Source organism: Sander lucioperca, chromosome 8 (genome assembly GCF_008315115.2).
Source record: "Sander lucioperca isolate FBNREF2018 chromosome 8, SLUC_FBN_1.2, whole genome shotgun sequence".
NCBI lineage: Eukaryota > Metazoa > Chordata > Actinopteri > Perciformes > Percidae > Sander > Sander lucioperca.
The window spans coordinates 15345066-15360065 of record NC_050180.1 but is presented as its reverse complement, the minus strand read 5'-3'; the positions used below and the strand labels follow the sequence as shown (position 1 = coordinate 15360065).

The following is a 15000-nucleotide window of genomic DNA, read 5'->3' as shown; positions in this document are numbered from 1 at the left end:
AGCCGTGCCGATTTTGACCAGCTCACCCAGAGACTGAAGGCAGGACACATTCAGAAACCGTATCTCACTCTAAACAGAATGGATGGATTTTTTTCAAAGTTTGTATGTGTGTGGAAGCACCAGAGACACAACATAACACCCCAAATCCCAGAAAAAGTGATTTTTTCATAATATGGGCACTTTAACTATCATTTTAGTGATCAGTAATTAGCCTGTGTCTATGTTATCTCCTTACATATACCTACGCTCTCCGTCTCTGCTAGATTGGGAATGATTGAGATTTCTCTTGGCACAGCTACCAGAAGACTTCCAACTTTCAGACAGGTTGCTCACGGCACATCTACGTCTTCAAGCTCAGTTGGAGGCTGCTCAGTAACGCTCAGCCATCACCGGGAAAGATCTTCTAATATCCTTCACTGGTCTCCGTCCAGAGACACGGGATCTGCTGGTCCATTCTTATATACAGTCTATGGTCTCTACACGTTATGACAGTCTCTACCGTTAGCTGTGAGATGGTTGTCTTTACATCTGAGATGGTGTCAGACTTTAATCTGTTCAGAGTCATCTAGTGTCCGGTAGATGTTCATCTCTTACTTTTCTGGTTTCTGGTTTCATTCCAGTATTTGTGTAGTCACAAATCTTGGTCCATGCATTTGTTCATTTCTTTCCTTTGTCTGTTCTACTATTTGTGCATTCCTTCCTTCCTTCTCACACTTCTACAACTCCTCCTTTGTTCCGACATTTCTGCTCCTACACACTTTCCTCCATCTCATTCTCTGATCGTCATTCCTCTGTTCATAATGCCTACATGTGTTCCTGTGTTTCTTTCATTCCTTCATTTACTTTTGACTTCCTCTATCGTCAGCGGTGGAAGAAGTATTCAGATCCTTTACTTCAGTAAAAGTCTGTAAGTACCGTCAGGAAAATGTAGTTAAAGTATTAAAAGTAAAGAAGAATCCTCCCATTTAGAAAGTGGACATCTCAGCGTGACTTGTAGCCGTTATATTGTCGTCTAGTTTACTTTATAATCAAACATCAGATGTTATAAACTACATGTGTTCTGTGAGCAGTAATCTGAATGTGTAAAGTAACTAGTAACTAAAGTAACTAGTAACTAAAGCTGTAACAGATGAATGTAGTGGAGTAAAAAGTACAATATTTCTCTCTGAAATGTAGCGGAGTAGAAGTAGAAAGTGGCATGAAAAGAAAAGACTCGAGTAAAGTACAAGTACCTCAACATCTGGACTTAAAGTACAGTACTGGAGTACATGTACTTAGTTACATTACACCGCTGCTTTAAAATAATGGGTCCATTCGTTATCTCTTCCTTCATTCCTCCATGCAGCAATCATAACTAATCCATCATTGTGTGTGTGTGTGTGTGTGTGTGTGTGTGTGTGTGCATGTTAGTGTGTGTGTATCAGTGCTTGTGTGTGCGCAAATGAGTGTGTGAGAGTCTGTGTGTGTGTGCTTGTGTGTGTGTGTGTGTGTGTGTGTGCGCAAATGAGTGAGAGAGTCTGTGCGAGTGAGTGTGTGAGACTGTGTGTGTGTGTGTGTGTGTGTGTGTGCGCGTGTGTGTATGCGTGTGTGTGTGTGTGTGTGTACATGTGCGAGTGTGTCTGTGTGTTTGCGTGTGTGAGTGTGCATGCCTGTGTGTGTGTGTGTGTGTGTGTGTGTGTGTGTGTGTGTGAGAGAGAGTGTGTGCATGCACGTGCATACGTGTGTGTGTGTGTGTGTGTGTGTGTGTGTGTGTGTGTGTGTGTTTGAGAGTGTGTCAGTGTGACCCAGCAGGGAGTCCGAGCACGGATCACTTTCTGCTGACTCATGGAGCATTTGGCTGCAGTCTGAGAAAGCGAGGAGGCTCAGATCACACTCAGCATCGCTCCACGTTCAAACCAAACTCAATAAACTGCTGTGATGGCGTGTTAACGTGCTCCTGGCGGCGGCTGCGCCGGAGCTCCTCGGCTCAGAACAACTGACAGCGTTTGTAAGCAAATGAGTCAAAGCTCTGTGTAAAATGTTTAAACATCAGGTTGAAAACCTATTTATTGGACACCGCTTTGAACTAACCGTCACTGGTTGGCAGGGCTGCGGCCAAAAGACGAGAAGGAGAAACACAGCTACTTTTAGACATTACCAAAGTCTCGGATGTAAACAGGTTTTTGGATATGAGCCGACCTGTTGTAGAAGCTGGTTGAAGGAATGAAAAGAGTGACGCTGTGTTTGTACGGTCAAACAAGTCGTCCGCCGGTGGAAAACACGCATGGCTACATGTAAACGGGAATATTAGTGGAATATTCACTTTCAATAGCCATGTAAACAGCTTAGTCGGAATATTGTCTTTCTCGGAATAAGGGCAAAAAGCGTAAACGTAGTCAATGAACTGGATCGCTAGACGCTTGAAATAACTTTAGGTGCAGATAATTCATCATTTAAAGGTCCCATGACATGGTGCTCTTTGGATGCTTTTATATAGACCTTAGTGGTCCCCTAATACTGTATCTGAAGTCTCTTTATATAGACCTTAGTGGTCCCCTAATACTGTATCTGAAGTCTCTTTATATAGACCTTAGTGGTCCTCTAATACTGTATCTGAAGTCTCTTTATATAGACCTTAGTGGTCCCCTAATACTGTATCTGAAGTCTCTTTATATAGACCTTAGTGGTCCTCTAATACTGTATCTGAAGTCTCTTTTATATAGACCTTAGTGGTCCTCTAATACTGTATCTGAAGTCTCTTTATATAGACCTTAGTGGTCCCCTAATACTGTATCTGAAGTCTCTTTTATATAGACCTTAGTGGTCCCCTAATACTGTATCTGAAGTCTCTTTTATATAGACCTTAGTGGTCCTCTAATACTGTATCTGAAGTCTCTTTATATAGACCTTAGTGGTCCTCTAATACTGTATCTGAAGTCTCTTTATATAGACCTTAGTGGTCCTCTAATACTGTATCTGAAGTCTCTTTTATATAGACCTTAGTGGTCCCCTAATACTGTATCTGAAGTCTCTTTATATAGACCTTAGTGGTCCTCTAATACTGTATCTGAAGTCTCTTTATATAGACCTTAGTGGTCCTCTAATACTGTATCTGAAGTCTCTTTTATATAGACCTTAGTGGTCCTCTAATACTGTATCTGAAGTCTCTTTATATAGACCTTAGTGGTCCCCTAATACTGTATCTGAAGTCTCTTTATATAGACCTTAGTGGTCCCCTAATACTGTATCTGAAGTCTCTTTATATAGACCTTAGTGGTCCCCTAATACTGTATCTGAAGTCTCTTTTATATAGACCTTAGTGGTCCCCTAATACTGTATCTGAAGTCTCTTTATATAGACCTTAGTGGTCCCCTAATACTGTATCTGAAGTCTCTTTCCCAAAATTCAGCCTTGGTGCAGAATTCCAGCCACTAGAGCCAGTCCCACAATGAGCTTTCCTGAGGATGTGCCATTTCTGTGTCTGTAGATTTAAATGCTATTGAGGAGGAGAGGGGGGGGCCAAGGTGGAGGGGGTTGGGGTGGTGGTCTTGACCAACTGCCACTTTGCTCGTTTGAAAGCCATGATGTCTCTCTCTCTCTCTCATGAACGAATGAATGAACGGACTCCATATGGGGAAATGTCATTCTTATAGGAGGCTCCTTTTTCAACTACAAGGTCAATATTGTTTTTCACTAACGACAAAACAACGAATTATGCATTTTGGCGAGAGTTACGCTTTAACGATCTGAGCGCACGGCGTGAAGCGCCTGGTGCAGGTGTGTTTAGGGCGTGTCCAAATCCACTTTTGCTAGTTTGACGGCGGGAAAAAGTGTCCGTGTGCCGGGCTCATGGTTCTAAAGGGTTGTACTTAGTGTCTTCATTAATCAGAGGGGTGTTTTGGGCGTAACATGCAATCAACCAATCAGAGATCATCTCCCATTCCCTTTAAAAGCCAGGCGCGTTTGGACCTTGGAGCATTGCTGTTATGATGGAGGATTTGCACCCTAATATTTTTATTAGTAATCTTCTGCATGTGTGTGTGCTGCTGTGCGTCCCTGTGTGTGTAACAAGCATAGTGTGTACGAGCCTAGGAGCATTTTACTAATGCTCTGTTAAAATAACAATGAAATGCTGCGTTATTGACTTTAGACCAGGTTTTTGTTGGTCAATGGGGCCATCACTTCCCACTGCCTCAAGATAGTAATACTCCCAGAATGCACCTGAACACACCTCCCTGTAAGACCAGCACGCCCAGAATGCACCTGAACACACCTCCCTGTAAGACCAGCACGCCCAGAATGCACCTGAACACACCTCCCTGTAAGACCAGCACGCCCAGAACGCACCTGAACACACCTCCCTGTAAGACCAGCACGCCCATGGGCGCACAGATGTGTACAGGTGCATTTGCTATTTAAACGACGTGGGCGCTGGACGGGAAACTGACAACTGCGTCGGTCTGAAACTAGCAAAGACACTTGCGTCTGGCTTCGCGCTGCGCCGGGGCCCGAAGTCTTTCTGGTTTAACAGTTGATAGTGAAAACAGACGAAGGAGGCGGGCAGAGGTTTCCAATGATGCTCGCCGCTGGGACGAGGAGACACGGCGACTGACCTGCCAGTGGTGGGCCGTGATAGGCTGAGCCGCTCCATGACAGGCAGGTACGGAGAGTCGGGCATCTTGTCACTGCGACACGCCTCGATGCTCAGATACTTGAATATGTGAACTTTCCCTTTTATACAGATCTGGAAGAAGACAAAAAAAAAAAGAAAGGAAGATTACATCACATGACATGTCATTTAGCGGACGCTTTTATCCAAAGCCACTTCCAATTAAGTGCTTTCAACGTTGAAGGTACGAACTCCAGAACTCACGGACAGCAAGAAGTTAGTGCGTGTGTGTAACTGTGCAACTGTAGCGTCACTGTGTCCACGTTCGGACACTTATTGGCTAACGTTCTATCAAAATATCTGTTCAAATACAAATATAAATGATCTATTAATGTTTTAAGTTAATTTAATGGTGTAAAACTAAAGTGTAACTTCTTACCTTTCTAACGGTATGTAGTTTTAACTGTTTACGTTAGCTTTTACTTTACAAGAGCCGGCTAAAGTACGCTATCACCGGTGAATTAGCCGTACGCTACCCTCGGCCATAACCGGACACCCCTATATCTCCTCGCTGTAAACACTGGCCGTTGCTGGTTTTTCGGGGGTATTAAGTCCCATGAATGCTGTAAAAAACATACTTCCATCCTTCACAATAAAATTACATGCTTCAACAACTCTGAACTATGCTGTAAAAGCTCCTTAATTTCCAGTACAGTAAAAATAGAAACTTTTTACAGGAAAAGATCGTCGCCCGAGCGTTCTTACTTCTTTTCCTCATCAAAGTAACTTTCATATACTAATTAGACATCTGAATGTCCACGTACATATAGGAATATTCATACGTAGATTGTTAGATGGGTATAGATCAATTCTGCTAAATTTTTTTGTGATGATCGGAAACGTAAAGTACCGCGAAAAGCCCGGAAAAGCGCATCAAGTCGGAAGTGTCCGAATATGGCCAATAGCAGCGAGTGCTGTCCCAACTAGGGCTGCAACTAACGATTATTTTAATAATCGATTAATCTGTCATTTATTTTTTCGATTAATTGATGAATCGGATAAAAAAAAAAAAAAGCATTAATTTACATCAACTCAATACATACTTACATACATACTTGTTGTGTAAAGGTAAGTAACCCAAAGAGCAGATACACACACACACACACACACACACACACACACACACACACACACACACACACGTTCACTTGAAGCTTATTCATTAAATTATTACCATCATTGTAGTAAGTGCGAGTTAAGTTCATTTGTTCACCACATTTAAACACAGCTTAAGATGACCAAGTGCTATAAAAGAACTTTAAAATGAAATTAAAAAGTACAACACACACACATATATACGTCAACAATAACTGATATGGGACAAAACACAGAATATATACATGACAATAGATTGAAAAATTAATGGGCCAAAAAAGGCGAGTGAATAAAAACGTGTCTTTAGTCCTGCTTTACTACTGTTATTAACGAGCTAACGCTAGCTTTACTACTGTTATTAACGAGCTAACGCTAGCTTTACTACTGTTATTAACGAGCTAACGCTAGCTTTACTACTGTTATTAACGAGCTAACGCTAGCTTTACTACTGTTATTAACGAGCTAACGCTAGCTTTACTACTGTTATTAACGAGCTAACGCTAGCTTTTCTACTGTTATTAACGAGCTAACGCTAGCTTTACTACTGTTATTAACGAGCTAACGCTAGCTTTACTAGTTATTAACGAGCTAACGCTAGCTTTACTACTGTTATTAACGAGCTAACGCTAGCTTTACTAGTTATTAACGAGCTAACGCTAGCTTTACTACTGTTATTAACGAGCTAACGCTAGCTTTACTACTGTTATTAACGAGCTAATGCTAGCTTTACTACTGTTATTAACGAGCTAACGTTAGCTTTACTAGTTATTAACGAGCTAACACTAGCTTTACTACTGTTATTAACGAGCTAACGCTAGCTTTACTAGTTATTAACGAGCTAACGCTAGCTTTACTACTGTTATTAACGAGCTAACGCTAGCTTTACTACTGTTATTAACGAGCTAACGCTAGCTTGTCATGCTAGTCAGCTGGATAACGAGTAAACACCAGCACCAGAAGAGGGACGTTACGTTCCTCACTTCAAAACGGAACAAAAGTAGGATTGTGTAGTGACTTTACCCTGCTGTTGAACTCCCTTCCTCCTCATCAAGGACTCCACCATGTTTACGTTTTAGGTGCTGAATCATCACCGTGGTAACCGTGCCATGCCGTGTCGCTTTTGCTTATCTTGCAATTAACACGTTTTCGATTTATTTAGTGTGAACGCTCCACACCTTGGATGACTTAGGTCAGACTGATTTCTCTGCCTCCGCCGTGTGTTTCAGAACAACGTTACGGGTCTCTCTCCGTATTTCCTCTACCCCCGCTCTGCTCTTTTTTCTTTTCTTTCGCTCCGCGCCGCTCCACACGGCACTCAACTCAATTGCTTTCATCTCCGCGACTGAGTGGCGTGTCGCGCGACACAACGAATCGATAATGAAATTCGTTGCCAACTTTTTTAATAATCGAATTTTATCGATTTTATCGATTCGTTGTTGCAGCCCTAGTCCCAACGTGGACACAGTGACGCTAAGTGCTTTATTTTAATTTATTTTAAAACACTCAGACATCAAGCTGCCTTCTGCTGAGTCACTGAACTCTCTGGTTACCATTTCTTAGACTGTCTTTTGTCCTTCAGCCTCTGAGCCTCTGATTCTTTCATTAAAAAGCTGATCATTCCGAACTGTATTATAGATAAATGATATATTGTATTGCATAGTTGGATGAAAAGTTTTTTTAATCTGCGTCGTAAGATGTTGCATCCTCTGCGCTACATACCCAACACGTGTGCTATTGTTCAACGTGCTTTTGTGTAAATAAACAGTAGTGTGTGTGTCTTTTCGGACGCACTGAGCCGTCATTTTCAACGCCACTTCCTGAGAGCCTCCTTAACACCTCCTCCTCCTTATTGTTGAAGACGCATAACCGCGGTAACCCCTGCCGACCTCCGCTCTAGCGGCATTGCCAGATAACACTTCAAATTACTGAAAAGGTTATGCAGTGGCCAGTACTGCACGCTGTTAATATTTTACCGGAAATAGTATGCAATTCGCGTACTGTTGGTTTCATACTGAGGTTTCGGACGTACTAAGGAAATGCTCGATGGTGTTTTAAGCCCCCAACGTCGACTTCGAGGCAGCGCTGCGATCGCCGACTCCAAGGCACCTAAGCCTAACCCTAACAGTTGCCTAATCCTGGCAGCGCTGCCTGGAAGACGACGTTGGGGGCTTAAAACACCAAACACCTCAAAAAATCTCAAATACCGTTTAAAGCCTGGTTCACACGGGACGATTTTAAAATTGTCGGCCGATTTTCCAATCCTGAGAGACTCCACACACGGCGATAAAAAATCACGGTCTACCAGTTTTGGTCGTACAGCGTGTGGTGCGCAGCACACGGCAAAATCAACGATCACACACGAACCGATTCGGCTCCCGAGCATTCCCAGGTCAGACGGGACATCTCGCAAAATCCCTCGAGATGAAACGTGACTTCAGAGTAAACAATCATGGCGGACGAAGAGGATGCAGTGGCGATAGTTTGTAGTTTGTTTTTAACCGGAAAAAAAACGTTATCAAAAGAAAAGGCGACGGTCAAAGAAGTGGAGACAACGCGAGCATGGACTATACTTGCTCTACTCATCTCAGACGTCCACCGGACTTTCTGGTGCGCCGTGCCGCCGGCTGTTTTGATGTTGTTTCCCGGTGCTTTCCTCGCCGCCTCGTCACCTCTCTTTCTGATTGGCTACACGCCACAGTCCACAGGCTGCGTGGTCGTTTGTCCCCGGGGGGACACCACACACCAGGAGAAATCAGGCCAAAACAATCCAACATGTTGGATATCCCCGATTTGAGATGGGAGCGGTCCCGACGTCCTTCCGAGCAGACGAGAGCAGTCTTAACACACCACACACGGCAGGAACATCTGATCAGATTATCATAGGTGTGATTGGCAAAGGACAAAAAAGCAGGAAAATGTACGGCGCACCCATGACGCTGCGACAGCCCCCTCCCCCCCTCATTTAAAAAAAAAAAATAAACCATTAAATGGCACTTTCTGGAGAGTTTTGTGCAAAGAAATGGAGAAATTGAGTCTTACATGATATGTAGGTATTAGGGCATTTAGCATTTACAGTACTGTTAATCAGTCATCACTTGATCACACATTGCATTACCTTGTTATAATATAAATAATATTAGTGCCACATGAAGAGACAGTGCAGCATATGACAGTAGCAACAGCTGAGAAGATTTGGGTCTGTGGTGACCAGGTCCACCTCACACAAACTTCCTTCTCCTATTCTCTCTCCTTACTACCACACCCACACCCACACACACACACACATCCACATCCACACCCACACCAGCCCACATTACCACGCCCATGCAGCCCCACCCACGGACATTTACGGATTTTTAAACATTTAATGTAACTGGCAAACAATGCTTTCTACTTTTTAAAGAGCACACGTTTATAACAAATTTTTATTTATGCCGTTTGTATGCTGTTACTGTCATTCTCTACAGTATGTAGGTATGTAGTATGTATGTTGTCACTGTCTGTTCAATTGTCCGTGTTTCTCTGTTGATACTGTACATATTAAGTTATAACTCTAACTCTGCAATTTAAATGTTTTTTTATGGCTGTCTGTGATACTTCAGGGTTTTTTCTTGCTCAGAATTTGTCTTTGAACACATAAAGCGGGGGGGAGGGGGTCTGGGGGTCCTCCCCCAAGAAAATTTGAGGGTAAAAGACTTTAATTCCTGCATTCTGATACATTAATAGGCACCAATTTATGGTAAAAATGTCAATATTTATTGCAAGGAAATCACAAAATTCTGGTGGCAATTCAAAATACAAAATATAATGGAATATTATTATATTCAGTAGTCCAGTAAGGAGGCTTCCACATCCGGGACATGGGCCGGATACGACAACACTTGACCCTAAAGTCCAGTTGTTTGTTGGATTGACTTAGGCTACTTAATCAGTGATGTTGAATATAGCCTAGAGTGTAACGGACCACCACAGTTCATACATACATGTGAACCGCAGATTAATTGCAGAGTTTAATCTACATAGTGTAAAACTACTACGTGAATGGGGCACAGCAGAAAGACAGAGCAGAGCGACGCTGCTTGTTCAGGGTTTTCATGTGTACTCCTATAGGCCTACACTTTGCATCAGGCGTTAAAACCAACTGTACCGAATTAGACTACTATTTAACGCGAGACGTTTTTAACCGCTAATAAAACTCAATTTAATACTGATGCCGTCAGACGGCCGCGCGGACAGACAGCAGTTGGAGTTCTGGCAGAGCTCTGCGCCGGTCAGCAGCGGCTTCTCACTGTACAGCCGGTCCCCCAGAGCAGCATGATCACCGGGAGGGTCCAGCCTGAACCCTGCAAACGGAGATCCCGTTTGAAGGTGACATGATTGATTTTGACTGAACGTCTCAATTTAAGTAACCTCTGATCGCGTCGTAGCAAATTAAGTAGCTACACTAAGTTTAAGATTAGGTGTTGGTCATTCTCAACACCTTTCTACCCCCACACACACACACACACACTTATCAACTCTGGACTCTGTGCTGCTGCCAGCCTGTGTAACGTACGTTACTCACCATCGATCGACTGTTAGCTTCAGCTGGCTAACGTTAGCTGTCAACCTCTTAGCTGACTAGCTAGTGATCTAGCGAGGATTAGCCCTTCAGACCGCAGTGGACTTCAGTGGACTCTCCATCCAATATCCCGACTTCGTCTACCACAACTGCCGGACTCTTTCAAATACATGTACTCCCTGTCTCCGCCGATCACTTGGTAGCGTTGGTCAGCTGTCAGCTTACGCCAGCTAGCTTCTGTTAGCTTCGACCGACTGACGGCTCGCCCAGCACATCTTTTCGCTGTAGAGCTCTTTTAGCCATGTTTCCCGGCTCAACACTAAGTGTGGGCCACTACCTTTCTGCACTGCCGAAAATGGTGCTCCTAAAATATTCCTCACTGCAACTTCTCAACGTCATCTGCTACGTCGCTTCAGCTTGCATTGCCAACATGCAACAATATTGTCCCGTTGTCGGCTTCAGCTAAGAAGATAGTTCGCCCCCACACGTCCAAAATTCTTATTCAAATAACCTTCCGCAACGATTGCAGGCTCTTTGGTGGAGCTCTGCTCTGAATGAAGTTACATCGTGACAAATTAATGGACCACTTGCGGAGTGATATGAAGACATAAGTCAGAGTATGTTTACCAATACCCCCGACCTGTGCCTTGCGACACCCCCCCCCCAAAAAAAAAAAGAAAAAAAAAAGCGGATTTGCATGATTTACGAGAGCTTCATTTTCAGGTCAGAAAAGCCGGATTTCCGGAATTATCCGGAAGAATCACACCCCTGGATTATTTTACCATAATCGGAGCATCCTTAAGATTGTCAGAAGGGGGGAATCAGGGCTAAAATCGGCCTAATTATCCTGCTGTGTGAACCAGGCGTAAGCTACTAAATAGCATGTTAGTGTGGAATTTCAGACGCAGCCTTTGATGCTGCTGCAACAGACTGTGCTTGTGTGTGTGTGTGTGTGTGTGTGTGTGTGTGTGTGTGTGTGTGTGTGTGTGTGTACCTGTGCAGGTGGACTCTGCAGTGGGTTGTTTTCTAACTGGAGGGACTGGAGCTGTTTCATCTTCCTGTAGCACACCGGGATGGTCGACACCTTGTTACAGGAGAAGTCAAACTTCACCAGAGGAAGGCCAGCCAGGTCTGCAGGAGGGACACACACACACACACACACACACACACACACACACACAGAGTTTGATTTCATTCCACCTTTCTGACACAGTATTCGAGTGAATTTACTGCTAGTTGGCCTGAAAATAACTCTTGTATGAGATTTTTTTCTTGCAATATAAATCGTCTTTAATATTATATTATAATACATTTATACTACTATGACGTTCTTTTTGTTGCTAGGCTAGTGTGGCTAGCTTTCCTTCGGTACGTTTATAGAGAGAGCCTTTTAGAAAAGTCAAAGTTCTTATGAAGCCAAGTTTAACCTGTGGAAGTAACGGGGAGAATTCATTCAGACATCTGCACATTTGGTCTGGGTCTGCATAAAACATGTCAGTCCTTAATGGAAATACTAGTTTTTCCACTTGGAATTAAAGTGCAGCATTTTAAAAACAACGAAAGGAATCGCAATGGATGCTTTTATCATAAGGACATTTAGCTTGTGTATGTTGTATATATAAGCTAAATGTCTGGGTGGGGTTAAAATCCTGCAAACACACGCACGCACGCACGCACGCACGGCTCGAACCGCCAGCATGTTTCCCATCACACAGAACAATGCAGCCGTTGTTATGTTCAGAGGTTTGTAATTGTTAGCAGAAGAGAGTCTCACTGTTTCTCCCCGTGTGAACTTTATATTCCTCATTAGAAGTAAAATACCTGGAAATAAACGTCTCGAGTCCCTGAGCTGTGACCTAACGGCGTTTAATGTTCCCGGTGAAGCAGCCGGCGAGTTAAAGTCAACGCAGAAGCCTGCGGACCAACACGACCAAGAACTGAAGGCTCTTTCTGTTTGTTTTAACCACAAGCAGTCCAGTTATGACTGAGAGAAGAAGATAGTTTGACACAAATTGCACCAGTTTCGGTGAGTTAAACAATGAAATTACACTTCAAAACGCAGCGGTGAGACAATGAGTGACTCGGCCTCTGGCTGGTTTACAAAGCGGCTGACTCGCTCAGCAGAGAGCACTTCACCTATTGCAACCCACAATGCATCAGAGGGGCCGAGACCTGACCCCTCATAAACCCCTCTGAGCTCTCTCTGATCTCCTCTTCTGACAAAAAACACATGACATAGAGAGGAAAAGTTTGTATTTTCACAAACACAGCTGTTAGACTTTGATTGCAGTCAGATGTGTGAGAGGACTCCTCCACATGTCTGGATGCTCGCGGATACTTTGAGACTTGTAGAAAAGTCCTCTTCGCAAACAGATGTTATTTACTTTTGTACACGGTGAACTAAACGCAGCACACAGGGGTCTGAAATTAAGACTCGCCAAGCACCAAAGGCGGGTGAATATTCCATTTGGCGAGGGAAATCTAAGGCCTCTAAGGCGTGAGCGTGGCGTGAGCGTGGCATGTCAGCTGCGTGGCGTTTTCTATGTCTTTGCACACCAGAAAGTTGTCTGACGCGGCGCTGCTGCTGCTGCTGCTGCTGCTGCTAGCCTTGTCTGCACACATGGATGTTTCCCATTAACATAAACATAAATATATACTGATCTGATTACAGCAGAGACAACGTCGGCAGTATTGACGGCAAAATAGGCTCCAGAATATTTGGTTCTGTATTGACAGGTGCAATATTAGAGAATTGATAATTTATGTATTATTATTTATTTTAATGACATTTATATCTGCATTTATATCAAAACCTCGAGACTTTCAAACATCAACATGTCATTTATTAAATGTATTCATGTCAAAATTACATCTAAACATCTTTTCCTATTCTATTTTGTCTGGAAACGCTTCCAACACGCTTGCGTGTCTCGTGAAAAATAGGCGTCGGTTCTATTTCTAGCATGCACGCGTTTTCGGCGCCTGAGACGTGCGTGTCACGCAGGCAGTGTGCACACTCTGACCTGTTACCATGGGAGCCAAAATAAAAACAGACACGCCACATGAAGCTAAATAAAGTCTTTGAAAAGCCTTTTGAAATTGAAGTTGAACTTTTACAGTATGTCAGTCCCTCCAGAAAAAACGTGATTATGTGATCTCATAATTCAATGCATAATCAGCCAAAGTCTGCATATTTATGCGGGTGCCGCATTTTTTCAAATACGCCGCACTTTCGCCGCATAAATTGCCGATTTCCGCGCAAAATATGCGGGGCTTGTATGATTTCATAATCCCCGCATTTTCGTTGCAAAAAAGTCCCATATATCTTAGCAGAAAGTTGAAAAATGTTGCGTTTACTTCACACAAGAGCAGCCGTTTTCCCCTGTTGCCATGGGAACGTTATGAAGTGACGTAATTACGCGACGTGAACGTCATCGAAAAGCTGCAAAACCCCGCGATGAAGCCACGATGAAACTGCAGTTTTTTGCAAGTTTCCGCAATTTCATCGCATAAAATTGCATAAATATCCCGCATATTCCATCGCATTTTTTAAGAAAACGTGACGCATAATCAAGGATTTTTGCCCGCAACAATCACAGAAAAAATGTCTTTCTCTGGAAGGACTGGTATGTGTTGAGAGGAATTTCCTCCTTCTTCTTTAAAAAGCCTCGTGGATCAGCTGGAAACAGCTGTTTTTCTGACACTGAAAACGAAAGAGAAAACGTGGTTTGACCCTCATAGGCGTCTTGGCGACGTTTCTTGCTTGGAGGAACATTTTTCCATCTCAGGTCTGCAGATCTGATCTCAAGATTTGAGTCTCCCTCTCTAACATCAGACTCCTGCCCCCCCCCCCCCACTCCCCCCGAGCTTGGCCGACCTTTTAAAACCCAATAAAAAACCGTCCCCGGTGGTCTTATCTCAGCGGCTCTCAGCAGCAGCAGCGGCGGAGTCTGCACAAGTTCAACAGATACTAAATCAGAAACAACATCCCTCCCTTTGTCAGGCTGCCGTCCAGTCTGCTCGCTCCGAAGCCTCCCTGCTGTCGTCGTGGCAACAAGCCGCCGAGCCAGAGCAGAGCTGGTCAGGGAAGGTGATGATCAACTGTTTAACCGTTACGGACTATAAGAATTTTGTCAATTAACGTTTTCGTTGCCTTTTTTGGACGTTTTTGGAGCCTTTGCTCTGCATTTCTATGCGTTTCTATTTGTATTGATTGACACGTACTACGTGTGTTACATGCTGTCGTTTTTGTTTATCATTTCACAATAGAAGACTGGGCTACGCTAACCCCCAATTTCCACAAACTGCGGAACGTCTGCAGAGTCATTAGGTTTCCGTTAAAGTCAGTAGGTGTTTCTCAATGTCAAGGAAGGATCCTTCGAAGCCAGAATTTCGAGGATGCTACGTCATCAACGTCCGTCGAAGGACTGTTCCAATGTCGAGGACCCTCCGAATTCCACCAAGGACTGAGTCCTTCGTTCGGAGATTTTCCCATAGACAGCAAAGGATGCATATGTGTATCCTTCGCGCTCCCATATTACCCACAATCCTATGTGCGCGGCTTTGCCGGCTCGTTAAAAACGGGGGTTGGAGCGGCATCGCTGACGACGAAATAATCATTTAACTGTAAGTATCTTTAGTGTGTATTTCCACTGACTGCAGAGCGGCTGCGTTCCGACTCCGGTCCATACAGCAG

At 43.7% G+C, this 15000-nt stretch overlaps 1 protein-coding gene across 2 annotated transcripts in view; it reads right to left on the bottom strand.

Moving 5' to 3' along the window:
• Positions 1 to 15000, bottom strand: part of lrch1 (leucine-rich repeats and calponin homology (CH) domain containing 1) — a 112479-nt gene that overhangs the window by 50281 nt on the left and 47198 nt on the right. For both annotated transcript variants that reach the window (XM_036004488.1, XM_031280509.2), the window contains exons 6-7: positions 11299 to 11435; positions 4593 to 4723 (exon numbers count right to left, since the gene is read on the bottom strand). In XM_036004488.1, the coding sequence (XP_035860381.1) occupies positions 4593 to 4723; positions 11299 to 11435 (268 nt within the window). The remainder of the gene's footprint in view (positions 1 to 4592; positions 4724 to 11298; positions 11436 to 15000) is intronic.